Source organism: Gopherus evgoodei, chromosome 2 (genome assembly GCF_007399415.2).
Source record: "Gopherus evgoodei ecotype Sinaloan lineage chromosome 2, rGopEvg1_v1.p, whole genome shotgun sequence".
In the NCBI taxonomy this organism is placed as follows: domain Eukaryota; kingdom Metazoa; phylum Chordata; order Testudines; family Testudinidae; genus Gopherus; species Gopherus evgoodei.
In genome coordinates, this window is record NC_044323.1 from 185438178 (window position 1) to 185457434 (window position 19257).

General features: G+C 40.6%; 1 protein-coding gene across 1 annotated transcript in view; it reads right to left on the reverse strand.

Annotated features, from left to right (window-relative positions):
* The window catches only part of MBOAT1 (membrane bound O-acyltransferase domain containing 1), an 82956-nt gene that overhangs the window by 12709 nt on the left and 50990 nt on the right, over positions 1-19257 (reverse strand). The window contains exons 5-9 of the mRNA XM_030552522.1: positions 17233-17288; positions 14232-14286; positions 12825-13008; positions 10949-11141; positions 2368-2471 (exon numbers count right to left, since the gene is read on the reverse strand). Coding sequence (XP_030408382.1) covers positions 2368-2471; positions 10949-11141; positions 12825-13008; positions 14232-14286; positions 17233-17288 — 592 coding nt within the window. The remainder of the gene's footprint in view (positions 1-2367; positions 2472-10948; positions 11142-12824; positions 13009-14231; positions 14287-17232; positions 17289-19257) is intronic.

Below are 19257 nucleotides of genomic sequence, written 5' to 3' on the forward strand. Positions count from 1 at the left end.
CTTCTACACTTGAGCTGTGCACCCATTGTTGATGCTGCAAAAAAGGAGCAAGGAAAAACACTCTAAGAGTGACGGATGCAAGCTCGGGCAAGGGTTAAGACAAGCACAAAAAAGGGAAGATGAAAGGGAGAGGGTGTCACGGTATAATTCCCCAATCTGAAACTTAGAGTCCAAAAGATGGGGTACCAGCATGAACTCCTCTAAGCTTAATTACCAGCTTAGATCTGATAAGATGCCACCACCCAAAAATATAGTGTTTTGGGGCACTCCTTCCCTGGGGACCCCAAGACCCAAATTCCTTGAGTCTCACACAAAGGGGAATAAACCATTTCCCTTCCCTCTCCTTTCTTCCTCCCAGATCTTTCCCGCCCTAGGTACACTAGGAGATCACAGTGATTCAAACTCCTTGAATCACAACACAGAGAAATCAGGTTTTTTTCTCCCCTTTCTCTCCCCCTCCCAGGCTTTCCCTCCCTGGGCTATCCTGGAGAGATAGACAGATTCAAGCTCCGTGAATCTAAAACAAAGGGATTCCACCTTTCCCCCCTCCCTTCTCTCTCCCTGTCTCCCACCAATTCCCTGGTAAGTACAGATTAAATTCCCTTGAGCCTCAACAAGGGAAAAAAATCAAACAGGTCTTAAAAAGCAAAACTTTTAATAAAAAGAAAGAAAAAAAGTAAAATTTGTCTCTGTAATTTAGATGGTAAAAGTTACAGGGTCTTTCAGCTTATAGACGCTAGCCTCCCCCCAGCAAAAATACAATTTAAAATACTTTCAGCAAAATACACATTTGCAAATACAGAAAACAATCAAAAGACTATAACCGCCTTTTCTACTTAATACTCACTATTCTGAATATATAAGAGACTGTAGCAGGGAGATTGGCAAGAAACCTGGTTGCACGTCTAGTCCCTTTCAGGACCCAGAGAGAACTAAGCAAAACCCAAAAAACACAAACAAAGGCTTCCCTCCACCGAGATTTGAAAGTATCTTGTCTCCTGATTGGTCCTCTGGTCAGGTGTTGCAGGTTCACTGTTTGTTAACCCTTTACAGGTAAAAGAGACATTAACCCTTAACTATCTGTTTATGACAGAGGGTATAGTGATGGTCTCAACTTTTCCACTGAGAATTATAGGGGCCCCTAAAATGTAGAGCTGAATTACCAGAATCTGTCTTTTGATAGACCAAGAAGCTACAATACAGTTAACTCACTGGTTTCTTCTGCTTTTCGTTCTAAAATAATAAATAATGGATTGTAGATGGAGAGCACCTGTTGTTGTATGAAAATAAATCTGTAGAAGGGGAAATTGGGAATGGCCTATTCCAGTCTCCTAGACGTTTTCTCATGCCATTGACACTCAGAATATATTTATCCTAGGCGACAAACTAACAGGAAATATGTTGGTCACACTTTATAGGAAGGGTACCTTTATCAATATCTTGTAAGGGACTAATGGATGCTAAAAGCATGCCACTGGCATGAGAAAGATGTTACAGGTGTTCTAAGAAACAGTGTGGTCTAATGGATAGGGAACTGAACCAGGTAACTGGACTATTTCTGGCTCTGTCACTGACTGTGATATTCTGTGACTTTGGGCAGGTCTCATAGACTTTAAGGGACTATTATAATCATCTAGTCTGACCTCCTGCACAACGCAGGCCACAGAATCTCACCCACCCAGTCCTATAAAACCCCCCTAACCTATGTCTGAGTTACTGAAGTCCTCAAATCGTGATTTGAAGACCTCAAGGTGCAGAGAATCTTCCAGCAAGTGACCCATACCCCACACTGCAGAGGAAGGCGAAAAACCTCCAGGGCCTCTGCCAATCTTCCCTGGAGGAAAATTCCTTCCCGACCCCAGGTCAGGTCACCTCACTGTTCTGTATCTGTTTCCTCTTCTGCCCTTTGTCTGTCTTTGCCATTTAGAACATATGCTCTTTGGGGCCTGGACTGTCTCCTACTGTGTATTTGTACATCACCTAGCACAGATGAGCCCTAATCTCAAGTGGGTCCTCTACCTGCTATTGCCATACAAATACTAAAAATAGTAATAACAGATTGTTATAAGCACATAAATAGAAGATGCTATCATGGTTATGAATCATAGTTGTAAGCAATTTATTGACCTGCTGAACTCTACAATAATTAATAGTTTATTAAAACATTGTTTATTAGCTCTTTAGAAACTATTTACAAATGTAACCTTCCTATGAAGTGTGACCAATACAATTTATCTGCCGAAAAGATAAAATTCACTCTAATTCTAGACACACCTTTGGAAGAGAAAAATGTATCCCTGTGACTAATGACCCACATCATAATTGTCACTCTATAATTATACCAAAATTTTGTTTCTTTTAACTCACCTCAATGTTCCATATATTTAAGTTGGATAGCAGGTCCCAATGGAAATTGCCTTGATCATCAACACCACTGAATCCATAGCCAGCTGCATTGTTGACTGCATCAGCTGTAACATCAATGCAAACTATTCAAATTAGACTGTGGCAGGCGTCATTTTTTAACATGTCTGTAGGACACTGAACACAATGATAATGCTCAATAAACAATAATAAGAAAATTCTTAGGGTGAAAAAAATCTAGTAAAGGACAATGAACAGAAAGGGTTTTTCTAATCATTATGAAACTAAAACGTACATGTAACATGGTTGTAATAAAACTAGGGCTGGCAAGTGATTAAAAAAATTAACCATGATTAATTGCACTGTTAAACAATAATAGAATACCATTTATTTAAATATTTTGGGTGTTCCCCACATTTTCATGTATATTGATTTCAATTTCAACACAGAATACAAAGTATACAGTGCTCATTTTATATTTATTTTTATTATAAATATTTGCACTGTAAAAATAAAAGAAATAGTATTTTTCAATTAACTTAATACAAGTACTGTAGTGCAATCTCTTTATCGTGAAAGTAGAACTTAATAATAATAATAATAATAATTGAAGAATGTAGAATTATGCACAAAAAATAACTGCATTCAAAAATAAAACAATGTCAAACTATAGCGCCTACCAGTTCATTCAGTCCTATTTCTTGATCAGCCAATTGCTCAGACAAGTTTGTTTATATGTGCAGGAGATAATGCTGCCCGATTCTTGTTTACAATGTCACCCAAAAGTGAGAACAGGTGTTTGCATCGCACTGTTGTAGCTGGTGGTGTATGATATTTATGCGCCAGATGCACTAAAGATTCATATTTCCCTTCATGCTTCAACCACCATTCCAGAGGACATGCATCCATGCTGCTCATGGGTTCTGCTCAATAACGATCTAAAGCGGTGTGGACCGAGGTATGTTCACTGTCATCATCTGAGTCAGATGCCACCAGAAGAAGGTTGATTTTCTATTTTGGTGGTTCGGGTTCTGTAGTTTCTGCATCAGAGTGTTGCTTTTTTAAGACTTGTGAAAGCATGCTCCACATCTCGTCCCTCTCAGATTTTGGAAGGCACTTCGGATTCTTAAACCTGGGGTCAAGTGCTGTAGCTATCTTTAGAAATCTTACATTGTTACCTTCCTTGTGTTTTGTCAGATCTGCAGTGACAGTGTTCTTAAAACAAACATGTGCTGGGTCATCATCGGAGACTGCTATAACATGAAATATATGGAAGAATGCAGGTAAAACACAGAGCAGGAGACATACTATTCTCCCCCAAGTAGTTCGGTCACAAATTTAATTAACATATTTTTTAATCAGTGTATCAGCATGGAAGCATGTCCTCCAGAATGATGACCAAAGCATGAAGGGGCATACGAATGTTTAGCATATCTGGCATGTAAATACCTTGTGATGCTGGCTACAAAAGTGCCATGCAAATGCCTGTTCGCACTTTCGGGTAAACAAGAATCAGGCAGCATTATCTCCTACACATGTAAACAAACTTGTTTGTCTGAGCGATTGGCTGAACAAGAAGTAGGACTGAGTAGACTTGTAGGCTCTAAAGTTTGACCTTGTTTTGTTTTTGAGTTCAATTGTATAACCAAAAAAAATCTACATTTGTAAGTTGCATTTTCATGACAGAGACTGCACTACAGTACTTGTATGAGGTGAACTGAAAAATACTATTTCTTTTATCATTTTTACAGTGCCAATATTTGTTGTAAACATAATATAAAGTGAGCGCTATACACTTTGAATTCTGTGTTCTAACTGAAATCAATATATTTGAAAATGTATAAAAATATCTAAAATATTTCATAATTTTCAATTGGTATTCTATTGTTTAACAGTGTGATTTAAATTGTGATTAATTTTTTTAATCGCGATTACTTTTTTTGAGTTAATCACTTGAGTTAACTGCGATTAATCAACAGCCCTAATTAAAATGTATCAATATTTGCCACATGGTTGTATCTGTGATATTGTGCTAGTTCCTTGTACTTGTGGGGGGAAATATTGACGTGTCTTAAATTCAAGTTTCTGTTTTTTATTAAGATTTAGTCAAAGTTAAATTTTAGCGATGACTTTTGAACATCCCATGTACAAAGTTCCATGCTGATCTCACAACTCACTTAATACCAGACTGTCTCTGCACATCAAATACTGAGATGTACAAATAACTTATGTTGCAGGGGCAAATAATTCCAAAAGCAAAAATGGAGGCCTGGTTCATGTCAGGTTGGCCACTCACCCAGCCCATTTTCACACCCTATGCTCTTCCTAGAAGACTCATTGTTCTTCCTTATTCAGGAAGCCCAGTGGAATTCCATGGGCTGCAGCTCTTGCTGCGTTCTTTCCCACGGAGCCAGTCAGGGTTCTGTCTTGCTCTGGAACCCCCCTGATAATTGGGTCTGGATTTCAAGGATCCTGCTTTTAATCTGCCTCTGTCAAAAGCCCTTTCTCTGTGCATACTGAGACGACAGGAGGGACTCATTACTTCTAGGTCTTTAAATACAGGCAAGCCTATAAATATTGGAAGGAAAAAAAGAAAGTATAAACACTGCTAGATTTTTCCGCCTAATTCCATTATAAATGACAAACCTGATCAAGAAAACTGAAGATAAAGCTGAGCTTTAAATTTTTTTTAAATGAAGTCAGCATTTCTTTCTCTGGATTCAAAATTGGTCTTGGTCTCTCTTACAAAGTGTTATGAGATTAGGTACAAATTCAGGGATAACCCTGAAGTACAACTCAGGGATGCAGTCTAATCTAAAAGCAGTATTCTAGCCAGAAAAATATGGACCTTTCCCTTAGTCTTCCTCTTCACTGACAAGCTTCTGGAAACAGAAGTTTCTAAGTCTTGATTTCTGATCCTAACAATCTAAACACAACCCTGCTTGTTGTTATACTTCTTTTTATCGAACAAGAAAGTGTCTGCTACTAGATCTATAACAAGTGCTCACTGCTGGTGCCAGATTGCTAGAACTAAATAAGAAAATTTATATTTAGTCCCTTCTATCCTTAATGTCTACTACTGTTCAGGCTTTCTGCATGCTACAATACCATAGGCCCAAATCATGAGATGCAACTAGGGTGACCAGATGAGAGAGATGAAATATCAGGACACGGCGGGGGGGGGGGGGGATTGCAGGCAGCAGGGCCAGCTCCAGGGGTTTTGCTGTGCCAAGCAGCCAAAAAAAAAAAAAAGAAGCCGCGATCGCGATCTGCGGCAATTCAGCGGGAGGTCCTTCGCTCCGACTGGGAGTGAGGGACCCTCCGCCAAATAGTTGGACCTGCCACCCCTCTCTGGAGTGGCCGCCCCAAGCACCTGCTTGCTAAGCTGATGCCTGGAGCCGGCACTGGCCGGCAGAGCAAAAAAAAAAAGCCTCCAGAGCACAGGAAAAATTAGTGGGGGCTGAGCACCCACCGGCAGCTCCCCTCCCTGCCTCTCACCGCACCAGTTCACCTTCACCTCCCACATACAGCTGATTTGCACAAGCCTGGGAGGGAGGGAGGAGGAGGAGGAATGTGGAGTTCTTGGGGAAGAGGCGGGGCCAGGGCGGGGATTTGGCGAGGGATCCAATGGGGCAGGGAGGGGGTGGAGCCGGGGCTGAGTTGGAGGCATGAGCCCCCTCTGCCTGTGCGCTGGAGTGCAAAACATCGGGACAATTAGTGTGCCAACCAAACATTTGTTGCTGGCTGTGTGTTAAGTATGTTTGCAGGAAGGCCAAATATGTCCCTCCCCAGGCTGAGGAGTGGACATGGCTGTAGACAATGGCTGAAGTAGTGTCTTTGCTGCCAATGTATTCACAGAGCCAAGAACTGGGGGATCTGTACAGGCATAAATCTTCCGGCCCTATCCTGCCCTTTATGCTGCAGCAAGGGAACCCCTTGAAGAACTGTGCTCCATGCAGAAGGGAATCAACTCCTACATATACACGTCAAACTGCACCACTACTTCTTGATCCCAATAAAATGCTGAGACTTTTAGTCTCCACAGGCTGCACCGCCTAATTAAAGGCAAAGGTGGACATTCCAATGTCTGATATTATAACAGGTCTGTTAGCCCCAGTGCAAAAGTGGTTTGGATGCAGCATAAAGTACTCTGGAGTGCAGAAGAATTGCCACCTTTCAGTTCTCAAATTACTGGTAAAATCCTGGACCTACTGAAATCTAATGGGAGGATTGCCATTAACTTTAATGGGGCCAGAATTTAACCCTATTTGGTTAGTTGCTATCAGACTGTGCAATTCAGGTCTAAATGTTTTTTACTACTAAGTATTTTAAGCCTTAGTCAAGTTTACAGTTAAGTTCCAGTGTTTAATGCTACCACCAGAGTGCTTGAATTTTCTATTTTTTCATGAATCTGGAGGAATTCTGCAGTGTGCCTCACACAATAGCATGACTGTCCTTTTCTGGAAACAGCAACTGCTTATCAGCAGTTTTATTAAATGATTATATAATGCCCTATTCCACACAACAGACAGCTTAACTGAAAAGGGTGGGGAGGAATCATGCCATTTTGTTGCTTGGATCTGCAACATAGATAAAAGAAGCCTCGCCCACCACTAGACAAAGCATGCTTTCCCAAAACTCACAAGATCTTTCCACAGTCTCCAAGATTATGTCAAATCATAAGTCCAAAGGCAATCTCTCTCTAATAATGTTTCTACTTTATACTCACATTTTTCCAGCTTTCTAATAACCTAAACCTATATCCAACTAAAATAAATTATTTCTCTGAATGATTTATTATCCCAAAGCCATTTCTATTACACATATACCAATCCCAACCATTTGCTTCCACTTATTACTTTCCTGCACTTTATCACAGCCTTAATCTGAATGCTCAGAGTCCCTTTTCTATCCCCTTCCATGATGCTCCTCTCCCAGTTCCAGATATTTATGCCTTTGTGCAGCAGATTTTGGTGATCTTTTCTATTCAGCAAACGCAGTCTTTCTCACCTTTCCCTTTCAGTAAAGAAAAGTACATATGGGGATGGGTGAAATGGAGTGTTAGTTTTAAGTTATTTTTGGACACCAATCAAATTAATTCTCAATATTACATAAATTGATAGCCAAAGAAACACATTCCCTGCCCTAAAATCCAAGCCATTTACTACTTTCTTTTTTATAGGCCTTTCTGGCCTGCTCCCTTCTGGGAATGTTTGATTCTCCCTTTCCTTACAGAAGTGTTTTATATCCTCCTATCTCCTCCTAAGATTTCATCCCTCCCACTCAACACACCATTATACATCCTTTCAACCATCCCATGTTTCCTTTGTGTGTGTCCTGCCTCATTTCCACATATATACGTAGTAGCAACACTGAAAGATCTTGTCTGTGTGCTTCCTGTGGCCCACTAGAAGCTGAGAATGAAACCCACTGACATCAGTCCCACTTGGGAGCTGTTGTTCTAGTCAATGCTGCTAAAAAGGAGGTTGTTTATATCCAAAACACGGAGAAAGATGGTATCCATTTTTCAGGGGGAAAATAAGAACCCTTATTTCAAGTTCTCACCTCAATTTAACAGGTTTAACTATCAATAAATTCTTGGGTGAACAGTCAGAAAACCCTTTGCTTTTACTCTGCCTGGGATCTGCCCAATAGTCTTGAAGGCTAATGTCATTTAATAAAAGGAAGTAGTATGTGGTTTACAATCAAAATTTAGGTTTTGTTAAAGGAAACAATTTTAGGTGCGTGAATTGGAAGGGGAGGGTCTTCTGTGGGCAGTTTACATAAAATTTAATATAACTGTTTTTTATTTCCTTTTAAAATATCATTGGAAACATGTTCTGGTTTCAAACATGCCCTAGCTGTGTTTGCATTTCAATAGGGTAGCATGAAATAAGGTTGTAAAAGAACAAGCAAAAACAAATGGTCTATTATCGTTATCCAAGAGTAAAGTGGGGGTGGGGGACAATTTAGCAGTGAAATAGTAAGGATGCTTTACACTTATAAAGTTCTTTCCATCTGAGCATCTCAGTGACCTTCACTTCAGCTAATTCATTTATCTTCCAAACACTGGTGTGAGGTGGACAAGAATATGACCTCTCTGCCTTTTACATATAAGGAAATTTAGCCACAGTAATACGAGAGTGATTTTTAAAGGTTGAAGACCAAGGTCTGTACAAATTCTCTGGCTGCACAAATTGGTCTAAATATGCACTAGCGCAAGCAAATGCTCAATTTATAGTAAACTGATGTGCACAAAGACATGCAGACAATAGGTCTCAACCTTCTGAATAATCACGAGTGACTTGCTCAAGCTTATACAAGAAGTCTCAAGTAGAGCTGGGAACAGTCCAAGTCCAATGCCTGACAGACAGGATCAATCTTCCTCACCCTAATTGTTGGAAAGTAAATTGTATTAAATGCTTTCCAATACAACAACTTACGGTGTTACGAGTAACACAGAGTTTCTTAAAAGCCTTGTATTTTTAGGTGTTTAGAGTAGCTACATACTAAAAGCCACTCAAGGTTTGCAAGAGTATTCAGATACTGTTTCACAGGTATTGTTTGCCCCTATTATTTCCTTCTCTCAGTGTTACCCGATATTTCCCTCTTTGCTGAATTTTCTATTAATAAAGACAAAATTGGAAGAAATACATTGAATATAGCCTTGCAAAACTGTTACAAGTAAAACATCAGAGTTACAAACACCAGAATTACTACTGACCAGTCAACCACACACCTCATTTGGAACTGGAAGTACGCAATCAGGCAGAAGAAGAACCCCCCCCCCACCCCCCCCAAAAAAAGATAATACAGTACAGTACTGGGTTAAAAACAAACTACAAAAAAAAAGGGAAAGTGTAAAAAAAAATATTTGACAATATAAGGAAACTGTTTCTGTGCTTGTTTCATTTAAATTAAGATGGTTAAAAGCAACAGTTTTCTTATGCACAGTAAAGTTTCAAAGCTGTATTAAGTCAAAGTTCAGTTTTAAACTTTTGAAAGAACCATAATGTTTTGTTCAGAGTTATGAACATTTCAGAGTTATGAACAACCTCCATTTCCGAGGTGTTCGTAAATCTGAGGTTCAACTGTATTAACATTTATGACCAAAGCCCTTGACTATCCATTATCATGGCAATGGCTATCCATTATCATAGCAATGACTGTTGATAATGTAACAACTTTATTTGGCCATGAAAAGTTGCTTGCTTCAGGTGAGTGAATTAGAAGAATTTTACAAGACTGATTAGCCAGGGAGTTTTACACCTGAGCAGCTGACAGTACTATTCCTCATCCTATTCAGGTGAGCTATCTCTTCAGTATAGCAGACAGAACTCTTTTTCTGCCTTATGGCTGCTCTGTACCCAAGTGAATGGGGAGGGCAGGGTTAGAGGTCAATTAGCCCACTCCTGACCATCCTTATCTCCGCCCATACCCTGTTTTCTTTCTCCCTTGCAAATAAGGGTGTAGGATTGTCACCCACAGGAAATGAGGACTAAACGAGGCTAGGTCCACATACAGATTTTGTACCAGTATAATTGGCAGTTAGGGGTGTGATTTTTTAGCAATATAATCATATCAGTACAACCCCTAATATGGATGCAGTTATACTGGTATAAAGATGACTTATGCTGGCATAGCCTATTCCCTAGAATAATTAAAGCGGGACAACTTTCTAGTTATAGACAAGTCCCTAAGAAAGCTTTGGATAGGCTGGTTCACATTTACAATAGCTTTGTAACTAGCAGGGTGACCACAGGCTCCATGAGTCCCCATCTGCACCAGAGCAGTACAGGATTGGGACCAGAAAATACAATCCTGGCACAAAGGATACAATCTTTTCTTCTTAAGGTATTAAGAATGCCAATAAAAGTAATTTAGGTACAATTAGCAAAGAGTCCTGTGGCATCTTATAGACTAACAGACGTATTGGAACATGAGCTTTCGAGGGTGAATACCATGCATCCGACGAAGTGGGTATTCACCCATGAAAGCTCAAGCTCCAATATGTCTGTTAGTCTATAAGGTGCCACAGGACTCTTTGCTGCTTTTCCAGATCCAGACTAACACGGCTACCCCTCTGATAGTAGGTACAATTAACAAGGTCCAGGTGTAAGGGGAAGATGTTACATACACATACCCATACTCACACCAATTATATTACACATCTATATTCCAGAGGTCACATACTCCTCAGTGAGTTCGATGGAGCTATAATAACTGACATCAGCTGAGGATCTGCCCCCAGGTATGTGGGGGTGGGGGGCATTTGCTGACAATTGACAACAGTTTTAAAGTAAATCAAACTTCTGGCCTACGCTATTTGACAGTGTCCTTTTGAGATTTATAGTCAATATACCCAAAGTATGTCAAATCTCTTCCCTTTTGCAACTGGCAGTGCACAGACGGATTGTTGCATGCACTGGTTTCAGGGGGCCTCTGCACAGATGCAGGGGTGATGTGGGAATTGCAGGATTGGGCCCCAAATTTACAAAAAAATGTGTTAGAACAATTTCATACACCCCATTGTTTATGTATTAAATTTATTTGGACACAAAATAAGCCATTTAGTCATCCTTACCTAATGTCCATGCAAAGTAATATTTTGGCTTCGATGCTTGCATAACGATATACAGGTAGCCAAGTCTTGACAAGAAGGATGTGTTATTGATAAACTGGCTATCAACAATGTATGAAACAGGATAGGTCTTGGTAAGTGTCAAGAACAAAAGGAGAGATACAAATGTGATACACAGTTTGTATATCACAGCCCCCTGAAAAGCACAATGAATAATAAAACATTGATGTGATAATTTATCAGAATAGACTAAAAGCAAAATAACGCTTCCCACTTACAAAAATAAATTGACTAAAGACCCAACGAGACTGGTAACAGCTAATAACAGCTTCCTTTTCCTCATAATTAATTTGTAACAAGGACCAGCTGGTATAATGAATCAGTGAAAGCCATGCAAAGTTGGCTTTAACATATTTTACTAATTAATCTTACAAATAGAAATAAAAGAATTATTCAGATCTAAAATGGGTCATGTTCTTTCATCTAAGCGCTGTACATGATCTGCTGGAAGTGCCCTGAGGATAGAGAACTAAGATGGGAAACAGAGAGTTTCCCTGTCTGTACATTTAAGCACAGGAACTGATTACTGGATTCCTGCTGGAAGCACAAAATATTCTGATTTCCAGTACAATTAGATTGTTATATATCTAGGTTCTTCCCATCACTCCCATTAAGGTGTCTGAAAGTGCCTCTCAAAATGACTTAGACAGATACTGTCCTGCACCTAACCTGGCAAATATATATTTTAAGAATGTGTAGTTAGTGCCCTAGCACTCCAGAAATCAGAATTATAGGTGTAAGCTATGGGTGTATGCTTTGTAACTGGCTTTCACATTTCCATCATGAATAAACAGATTCACTCATACATTCATATTGCAAATAGGTGAATCCGTAAGAGTAAACGCCTAATATCAGGAGAATACAAACTAATATACCATTATTATTTAAACACTGATGTAACTAACTCAGTTTTAGCTCCTAAATACTTTTTTTTAACATGCATTCCCTATGTAGTAAAACTTTAATGCATAATGTCCTTTTAAAGCTTAACTTTTTAAAGAAAAATACTAAATTTTTTATACTACATATATATAATTTATGCAAGTGACACAATGTGGGCCTGATTCTGACTTCACTTACACTGTCGGCAGATTTCATCAGTGAGAGATCAGGATGAGACCCTGTATATATACATATTCCACATTACAGAGAGAATATGCAGAACCAAATTCTGCTCTCAGTCAGTTACAAAGGTATAAATCCAGTCACTCCAATGTAACATTGGAATCTAGCCCATGCATTTTTCTGCAATACATGAATGCCACTTGTGGGATTATCCAGTTAATATTTAATAATATAAAACAAAAATGATAAAGTTCTTGCAATGGATTTACCTTTTTCAGACTTAAAAGATGGCTTCAAAGATACTTTAAGACAGTCACCAGGTCTCCTTGAAATGCATATGGGCAATTTACAGTAATTAATCAATTATGATTCCTGCTTCCAACATGTCCTTTACAGTACAATAGTTTTTTCAGCTTTTCTCTTTTGTAAAATGTTCTCTCTCTTTTGTCTAAGTCTGAATTACAATTCGTAATAATCAGAATCTACAGTATGTTCCCACTGTGAACAGAGAGACTTATGATTTTCACCAACCAATGAGCTGCTATGTGCTCTTCTGAACAAAGGGATGCCGCCAACCCTCATCACCTTAGCTTTGTTATCAACACAAACAGCAGAAAACAGTTATATTTTCTGGCACAATACCCCAAGCAGTTTTCCTTGTTTGGTTTTAAATGAGGTGCAGTTATAGGAGTCAGACATGCAAAGCATTATTCTCTAGCCCTTTGCAATAAATACTTGGCTTTTCAAAACTTACAGTTGGAGAAGGATCAGGAAGTCTGTCATAACCCTTTTGCTTCCAGTTCACTTCTAAAAGTTTCATATGCACATGCCTCCCTTCAATGAAGGCTATATAGTCCTTGTAATTGCTGCAAGGTCCAGCTATGACACTCATAAAATTGAGGAGATAGCTCAAATATTCCAGTAAGGACGGTCTTATTCTGTCAAAACATCCACACACAAAACAGAACAAGGTAAAATACAGCAAAGAGTTCCATGGGTACTTTTGATAAGCTTTTGAATTACACTGTGTACTATTTTGCCAATTCCATGAATTATTATTCAGAGTATATTTAAAACTTTACATACAACAGAACCTCAATTATGAGTACTCTACATTTTTAAAGCCAGCTCTATACTAAACGATAAATGGAAACATAAAGCAATGGGTCACAGCAGAAATGTTATATAAACCTCCCTACAAACTTTCATTTTTCAAGAGATGACAATCATAGTTCCATTATCTAATAATTAGGTAAATTTTTCAATGGCTCACAGTTAAACCTTAAAAACTGAGGAACTAATTATTTTGCCCCAAGCAAAGTTTCAAATGTATTAAGCACAAGGATCAAAGTTAGTTACTGCTGTAACTTTCGGCCTATTCAAAAAAGATTTCGCTTTCATTCCACAATTAGAGTGGAATTAAAATAAGATTGGGGTGGGGGAAAATGTTTGTAATAGATAAGCAGCATCCACTTTCTTTTGGTAAACAGTGAAATCTGTAGTATCAAAGTTTGTACTTGGAAGATGAAGAGATGGAGGAGAAACATGCATCAGTGTCCAGAAACTGCTGGTAGTAGGTTAAAAAATAATAACCCAGCAGCATCTGAAGTGTCAGAAGCAAACTTCATCCTTGCTGTTTTAACATGGGTCAGTGCTTTGATGTAGCTATTGATGGGGGCGGGGTACACGTACTCTAATGTGAAAGATAGCAGACCACAATGAAGGGGTAGACGAAAGCCTGAAAATCCAAGCAGCACAACTTTATTAAAGGGCCTGGTTCAACCAAGCACATAAGCAGGTGCTACACTTTAGGCACCCATTAAAGTTAATGGGACTTAAGCACGTGCTTAAGTACTTTGCTGAATCAGGGTCTAAACCAGGTCTTGGAGAAACGAGGGCTTTCTTGGTATACAGTTAGTCGGGAGGAAATGAAGAACTCATGTGTGGGTGGTTGGGACATGAACATCACAAAAAGAATTACCTTAATGAGTATTAAAGCATCCACCTCTGGCACTGGGTGGATTGCAGGCAGTACCTACATTAACAATGATTTTGAAAATCTGACTCCTGGTAACGAGTCAGGGAGGAATTAAAAACCTCACAGACCACTATCACTTAGATGAGGTTAAAGACACGCTGAGTGAGAGAAGTAAATTCTTACTTTACAGCAAGCCGATTTTGCTCAGCAGTGAGGTCCTCAGCTTGTCGGCCTATTCCTAGCAAGAATAAATAATAGGTGTGACACAATAAAATCAAATTAGACTCTTCCAAAAATAACTGCAGAAAACTATTCCAAGATGAAAAGGTTATATGCTGTAGGCAGTTATTGGAGATTTTAAATTCACAGGCCTTCCTGCATTTCATTGTTACCAACAGTAATAATTTGATTTAATTTTCCATCCTTTAAGTCAAACATGCTCATCCTCAGAAGACTGCATGAAGTACTGAGAGTGGATACTTTAGGGTCGATTCCTCCCCCCTCTCCCTACAAGGCTCTCCTTCTCCTTTGGATCCATCTCCCTTCCTCATTCTCTCCTCTTCAACATGAGCTCTCCACAACCTCACCATCTCTGTACCTATTGAAACAGCTTCCCAAGTAGGCATTCACTAGCATTCATGCCCTGTGGCTATTATTATAGCTCTGTACCAGGAAATCTCAGTTCCCAGAAGATGCCGGTCCTCTTAGCCACAAGCCTCCTCCTTATTCCCATGTGAGGAAAGGGGCAATTCACAGCAAGAAGACTGGCCAAGGGAGGGGAACTGGCTGCTGGCATGGGAAAGAAGGGGTTGGTCAGGACTCGACTATAGTCAAGAGTTCCAACTGAGTTTCCTTCTGCCCAGGGACTGACTCCAACCACTGAACTCCCAGGCTCAGACTATACCCACCACTGTAAAATAGACACTTGCCACTTGACTAGTGCACTTAAACACTCTTTCTTATGTAAAAACCCATATGATTAACGGAATATTAATTATGTTATTTTGAACACTCAAATGCAAAAGTTCAGGTTATCATATTAACATTAACTATGTAACACTGTACAGCTTGTATATTTCATAGCATGAATTTAACAACCAAACACTGATATATTTAAGTGCACACTCATCACCGTTGCACTGGCATATTTAACCTCTTTTTTATCTTATATTTTTGGAGAGATTGGGGGCAGGGTTGGTCTCCTTTGGAAGGGAGTTATATGTATTTTCTACAGATAAAGTCACAACTGCTTGAAAATGGAAACTGCATCAATTTTATTCACTCCACTAGTATGAAAGTTTGTAAGGTAATAAGCACTTACCACTACAATTAATCTGTAGGACTTTTAAAAAGATTAATTTCAAATGCATCTGCCTCTGCTGTTACCATGTCATTCCCCCTCATGTGTCTGTTTATTTACCCCTGTTGGATATTACCTAAACCCTAGATTACTACTCTCTCTGAAGCAGAGACTGTCTCTGTGTTATTTGTTTGTACAGTGCTTAGCGCAATGGGGCTCAGATCCCTGCATGGAGTCCCCAGGTAGGGTTGCCAAGCGTCAGGTTTTCAACCGTAACACCCGCTCGAAAAGGGACCCTGGCAGCACCAGTCAGCACCGCTGACCGGACCATTAAAAGTCCGGCCAGCAGCGCAGCAAAGCTAAGGCAAGTTCCCTGCCTGTCCTGGCTCCTTGTGGCTCCCAAAAGCAGCCAGCATGTCCCTGAAGCCTCTACGCGTAGAGCCAGCTAGGGAGGCTCCATGTGCTGTCCCCACCCCGAACTGCAGCCAATGGGAGCTGCAGCGGCAGGGCCTGCGGGCGTGAGCAGCATGCAGAGCCACTTGGCTGTGCCTCTGCCTAGGGATCGCAGGAACATGCTGGCCGCTTCCGGGAGCCGCCTAAGATAAGCGTTGCCTGGTGCCCACACCCCTCACCCCCTCCTGCACCCCAATCCCCTGCCCCAGCCCCCTCCCACACCCCAACCCCCTGCCCCAACCTGAAGCCCCCTCCTGCACCCCAAACCCCTCATCCCTGGCCCCACCCCAGAGCCCACACCCCCAGCTGTAGCCCTTACCCCACAGACACACCAACCTCCTGCCCCAGCACAGAGCCCCCTACCACACTCCAAACCCATCATTTCTGGCCCCAGCCCAGCGCCCACACCCCCAGCTGGAGCCCTCACCCCCTACCACACTCCAACCTCTTACCCCAGCCCAAGGCCTCCTCCCACACTCTGAACCCCTCCGCCCCACCCCCAGAACAGAGCCCCCTCCTGCATACCACACCCCTCATCCTCAGCCCTACCCCAGAGCCCACACCCCCAGCCGGAGTCCTCACCCCCTTCTGAAACCTAACCCCTTGCCCCAGCCTAGTGAAAATGAGCGAGGGAGAGGGAGCGAGGGGGAATGGAATGGGTGGGGCCTTGGAGAAGGAGTGGGGCAGGGCCTCAGGGAAGGGTGGGGCAGGGCAAGGGTATTCGGTTTTCTGCAATCAGAAAGTTGACAACCCTATTCGCAGGTGCAGCCACTACAGAAATAAATAATAACAACACTAATTACAATTGCAATGTTTGAGCCTTTTATTGTCCTGGAGGCAGGAATCTTTCTGGAAAATGATGCCATTTGTGACACTAGCAGTGTCAAAGAGACTTGGGCCAGGTAGGCATGGGCCCAGTTCAGGTCAGGATCAGACCTAAAAATGAGGCTCGAGCAGACTTCTAGTCTATGCAGACAGTTAGTCTGGAGCAGGCTAGCACAGGGTAGATTCACACCCCAACTTGCCACAAATTGTTTGTTTGTCTAGACAAGTCCATACTGAACATATTAAATCCTTGGGCCTGATTCTGATCTCACATCAGCGTGAATCAAGAGTAACTTGAGGGAAGTCTGTGGAGTTACATAGGTGTCAAACAAAGGAGATCAGACTCAGGCCCATGGACTTCAAACCAGTGTAATTTTCAATACCCCGGAGGTAATCTTCTCTGAGGTATAAAAGCTTCTATATTATAAAAAGAAGGTTTAGAATCAGGAAAAATGCAGCAAAATCTGTCTGTTTTTCACAAATCACTGCCCTTCCTTGCTTGGAGAAACACAAGGACGTAAATTCATCCCTAGGGTAACTTCACTAAAGACAATGGACTGGAATGGAAATGCTGCCTTTAGGATACCAGGGGGTTTGTTTGCTTACCATCATGCACTTGGAATGCAAGAGTTGTGATCTTCTGTGTAATAATCATCAGTGGGCTATAACGTAAAGATATAGAAAGTGATGAATGCCTTCTCATAATATAGTGCAAATCCTTCCATCTTATTTTTATATGAATTATTGGATTAATTGATAATAATCTTACATTTATCTAATGTCTATAATCTCAAAGGATCTGAATTCACTTAATTAGTCAATGAAATGCAACCACCTCTGGGATGAAAGGTATTGTTGTAACAGTTTAGAACAAAAAGTGGAAAATGCCATATAAACACCAAAACTGCATGAGGAAGTTAAGTAGGCAGAACATAATTATCCATGGTAGACACTGGGTCAAAACAGCAAAGTTAACAACCCTACGGTAGAGCGCGGTAAAATCTTTAATAACTAAATGCAGTCGGAACCTTATTGTAGGTCTCATCCAAAAGATGGTACCTCAATCAGTACAGCGTGCACTATGCTAAGGGTGTCATTCTGGAATAAATAATACCTCAGGATGAAATACCATCACACTTGTTGCAGCTCATCTGGTTTTAATCTCTTTGGAGTGGGAACTGTGCCTAGCAAACCTTTTTAGGCAGAATAAAACTACCACCTAGTTCTTATATGGAGCTTTTTATCAGTAATTCTCAAAGGGATTTATAAAGCAGGCAAGTATAATTATTACCATTATCCAAATGGGGAAACCGAGGCATGGAGGGGCTGCGACTTGCCCAGGGTCACCCAGTAGGCCAGTGGCAGAGCAGAGAATAGAACTGAGGTCTCCTGAGCCCCAGTCCATTGCTCTATCCACTAGGCAACATTGTATTCAAAAATCTCCCAATTCAAAATCAGACCTGATGGTTAAGATTAACTATTTGCCTTTTGGTAGCCTCGATATAAAAGGTTAAGTGATTTTTCTAAATACTCAACGTGTTGAAAAAAGTCGAAGGTACAGTAGAATCCCGATTATCTGAACCACTCACAAGATTATGTTCACATAACCAGATTTCAACAGAGTCACATAAGCAGGGACTCCAGGAATCATGATGGCAGTTCAGTAGACTGAGAGGTTTAGATACTGTAGATTCAGCAAACTGGAATTCAATTGTATTTTAAACCCTAAATGTATATCAATATCACTGTAATAATTTTATACACAAAGAATATGTTTTATCTCATCCTCCTCAGACATCGACATCCAAAGGGAATCCACAAGCAGGCACAGTTATCTGCAGTTAGAGGAAATCGTAGAATCGTAGGATTGGAAGGGACCTCAAGAGGTCATCTAGTCCAGTCCCCTGCACTCATGGCAGGACTAAGTATTATCTAGACAATCCCTGGCAGGTGTTTGTCTAACCTGCTCTTAAAAATCTCCAACGATGGAGATTCCACAACCTCCCTGGGCAATTTATTCCAGTGCTTAACCAATCTGACAGTTAGGAAGATTTTCCTAATGTCTAACCTAAACCACTCTTGCTGCAATTTAAATCCATTACTTCTTGCCCTAGCCTCAGAGGTTAAGAAGAACAATTCTTCTCCCTCCTCCTTTTGTAACAACCTTTTATGTACTTGCAAACTGTAATCATGTCCCCTCTCAATCTTCTCTTTTCCAGACTAAACAAACCCAGTTTTTTCAATCTTCCCTCATGCTTTCTAGACCTTTAATCATTTTTGTCACTCTTCTCTGGACTTTCTCCAATTTGTCCACATCTTTCCTGAAATGTGGCACCCAGAACTGGACACAATACTCCAGTTGAGGCCTAATCAGCACAGAGTAGAGCAGAAGAATTACTTCTCGTGTCTTGTTTACAATACTCCTGCTTATATATCCCAGAATGATGTTCGCTTTTTTTGCAACAGCATTACACTGTTGACTCATTTATCTCGTGATCCACTTCCCCCAGATCCCTTTCCGCAGTCATTTCCCATTTTGTATCTGTGCAACTAAATGTTTCTTCCTAAGTGGAGTACTTTGCATTTGTCCTTATTGAATTTCACCCTATTTACTTCAGACCATTTCTCCAG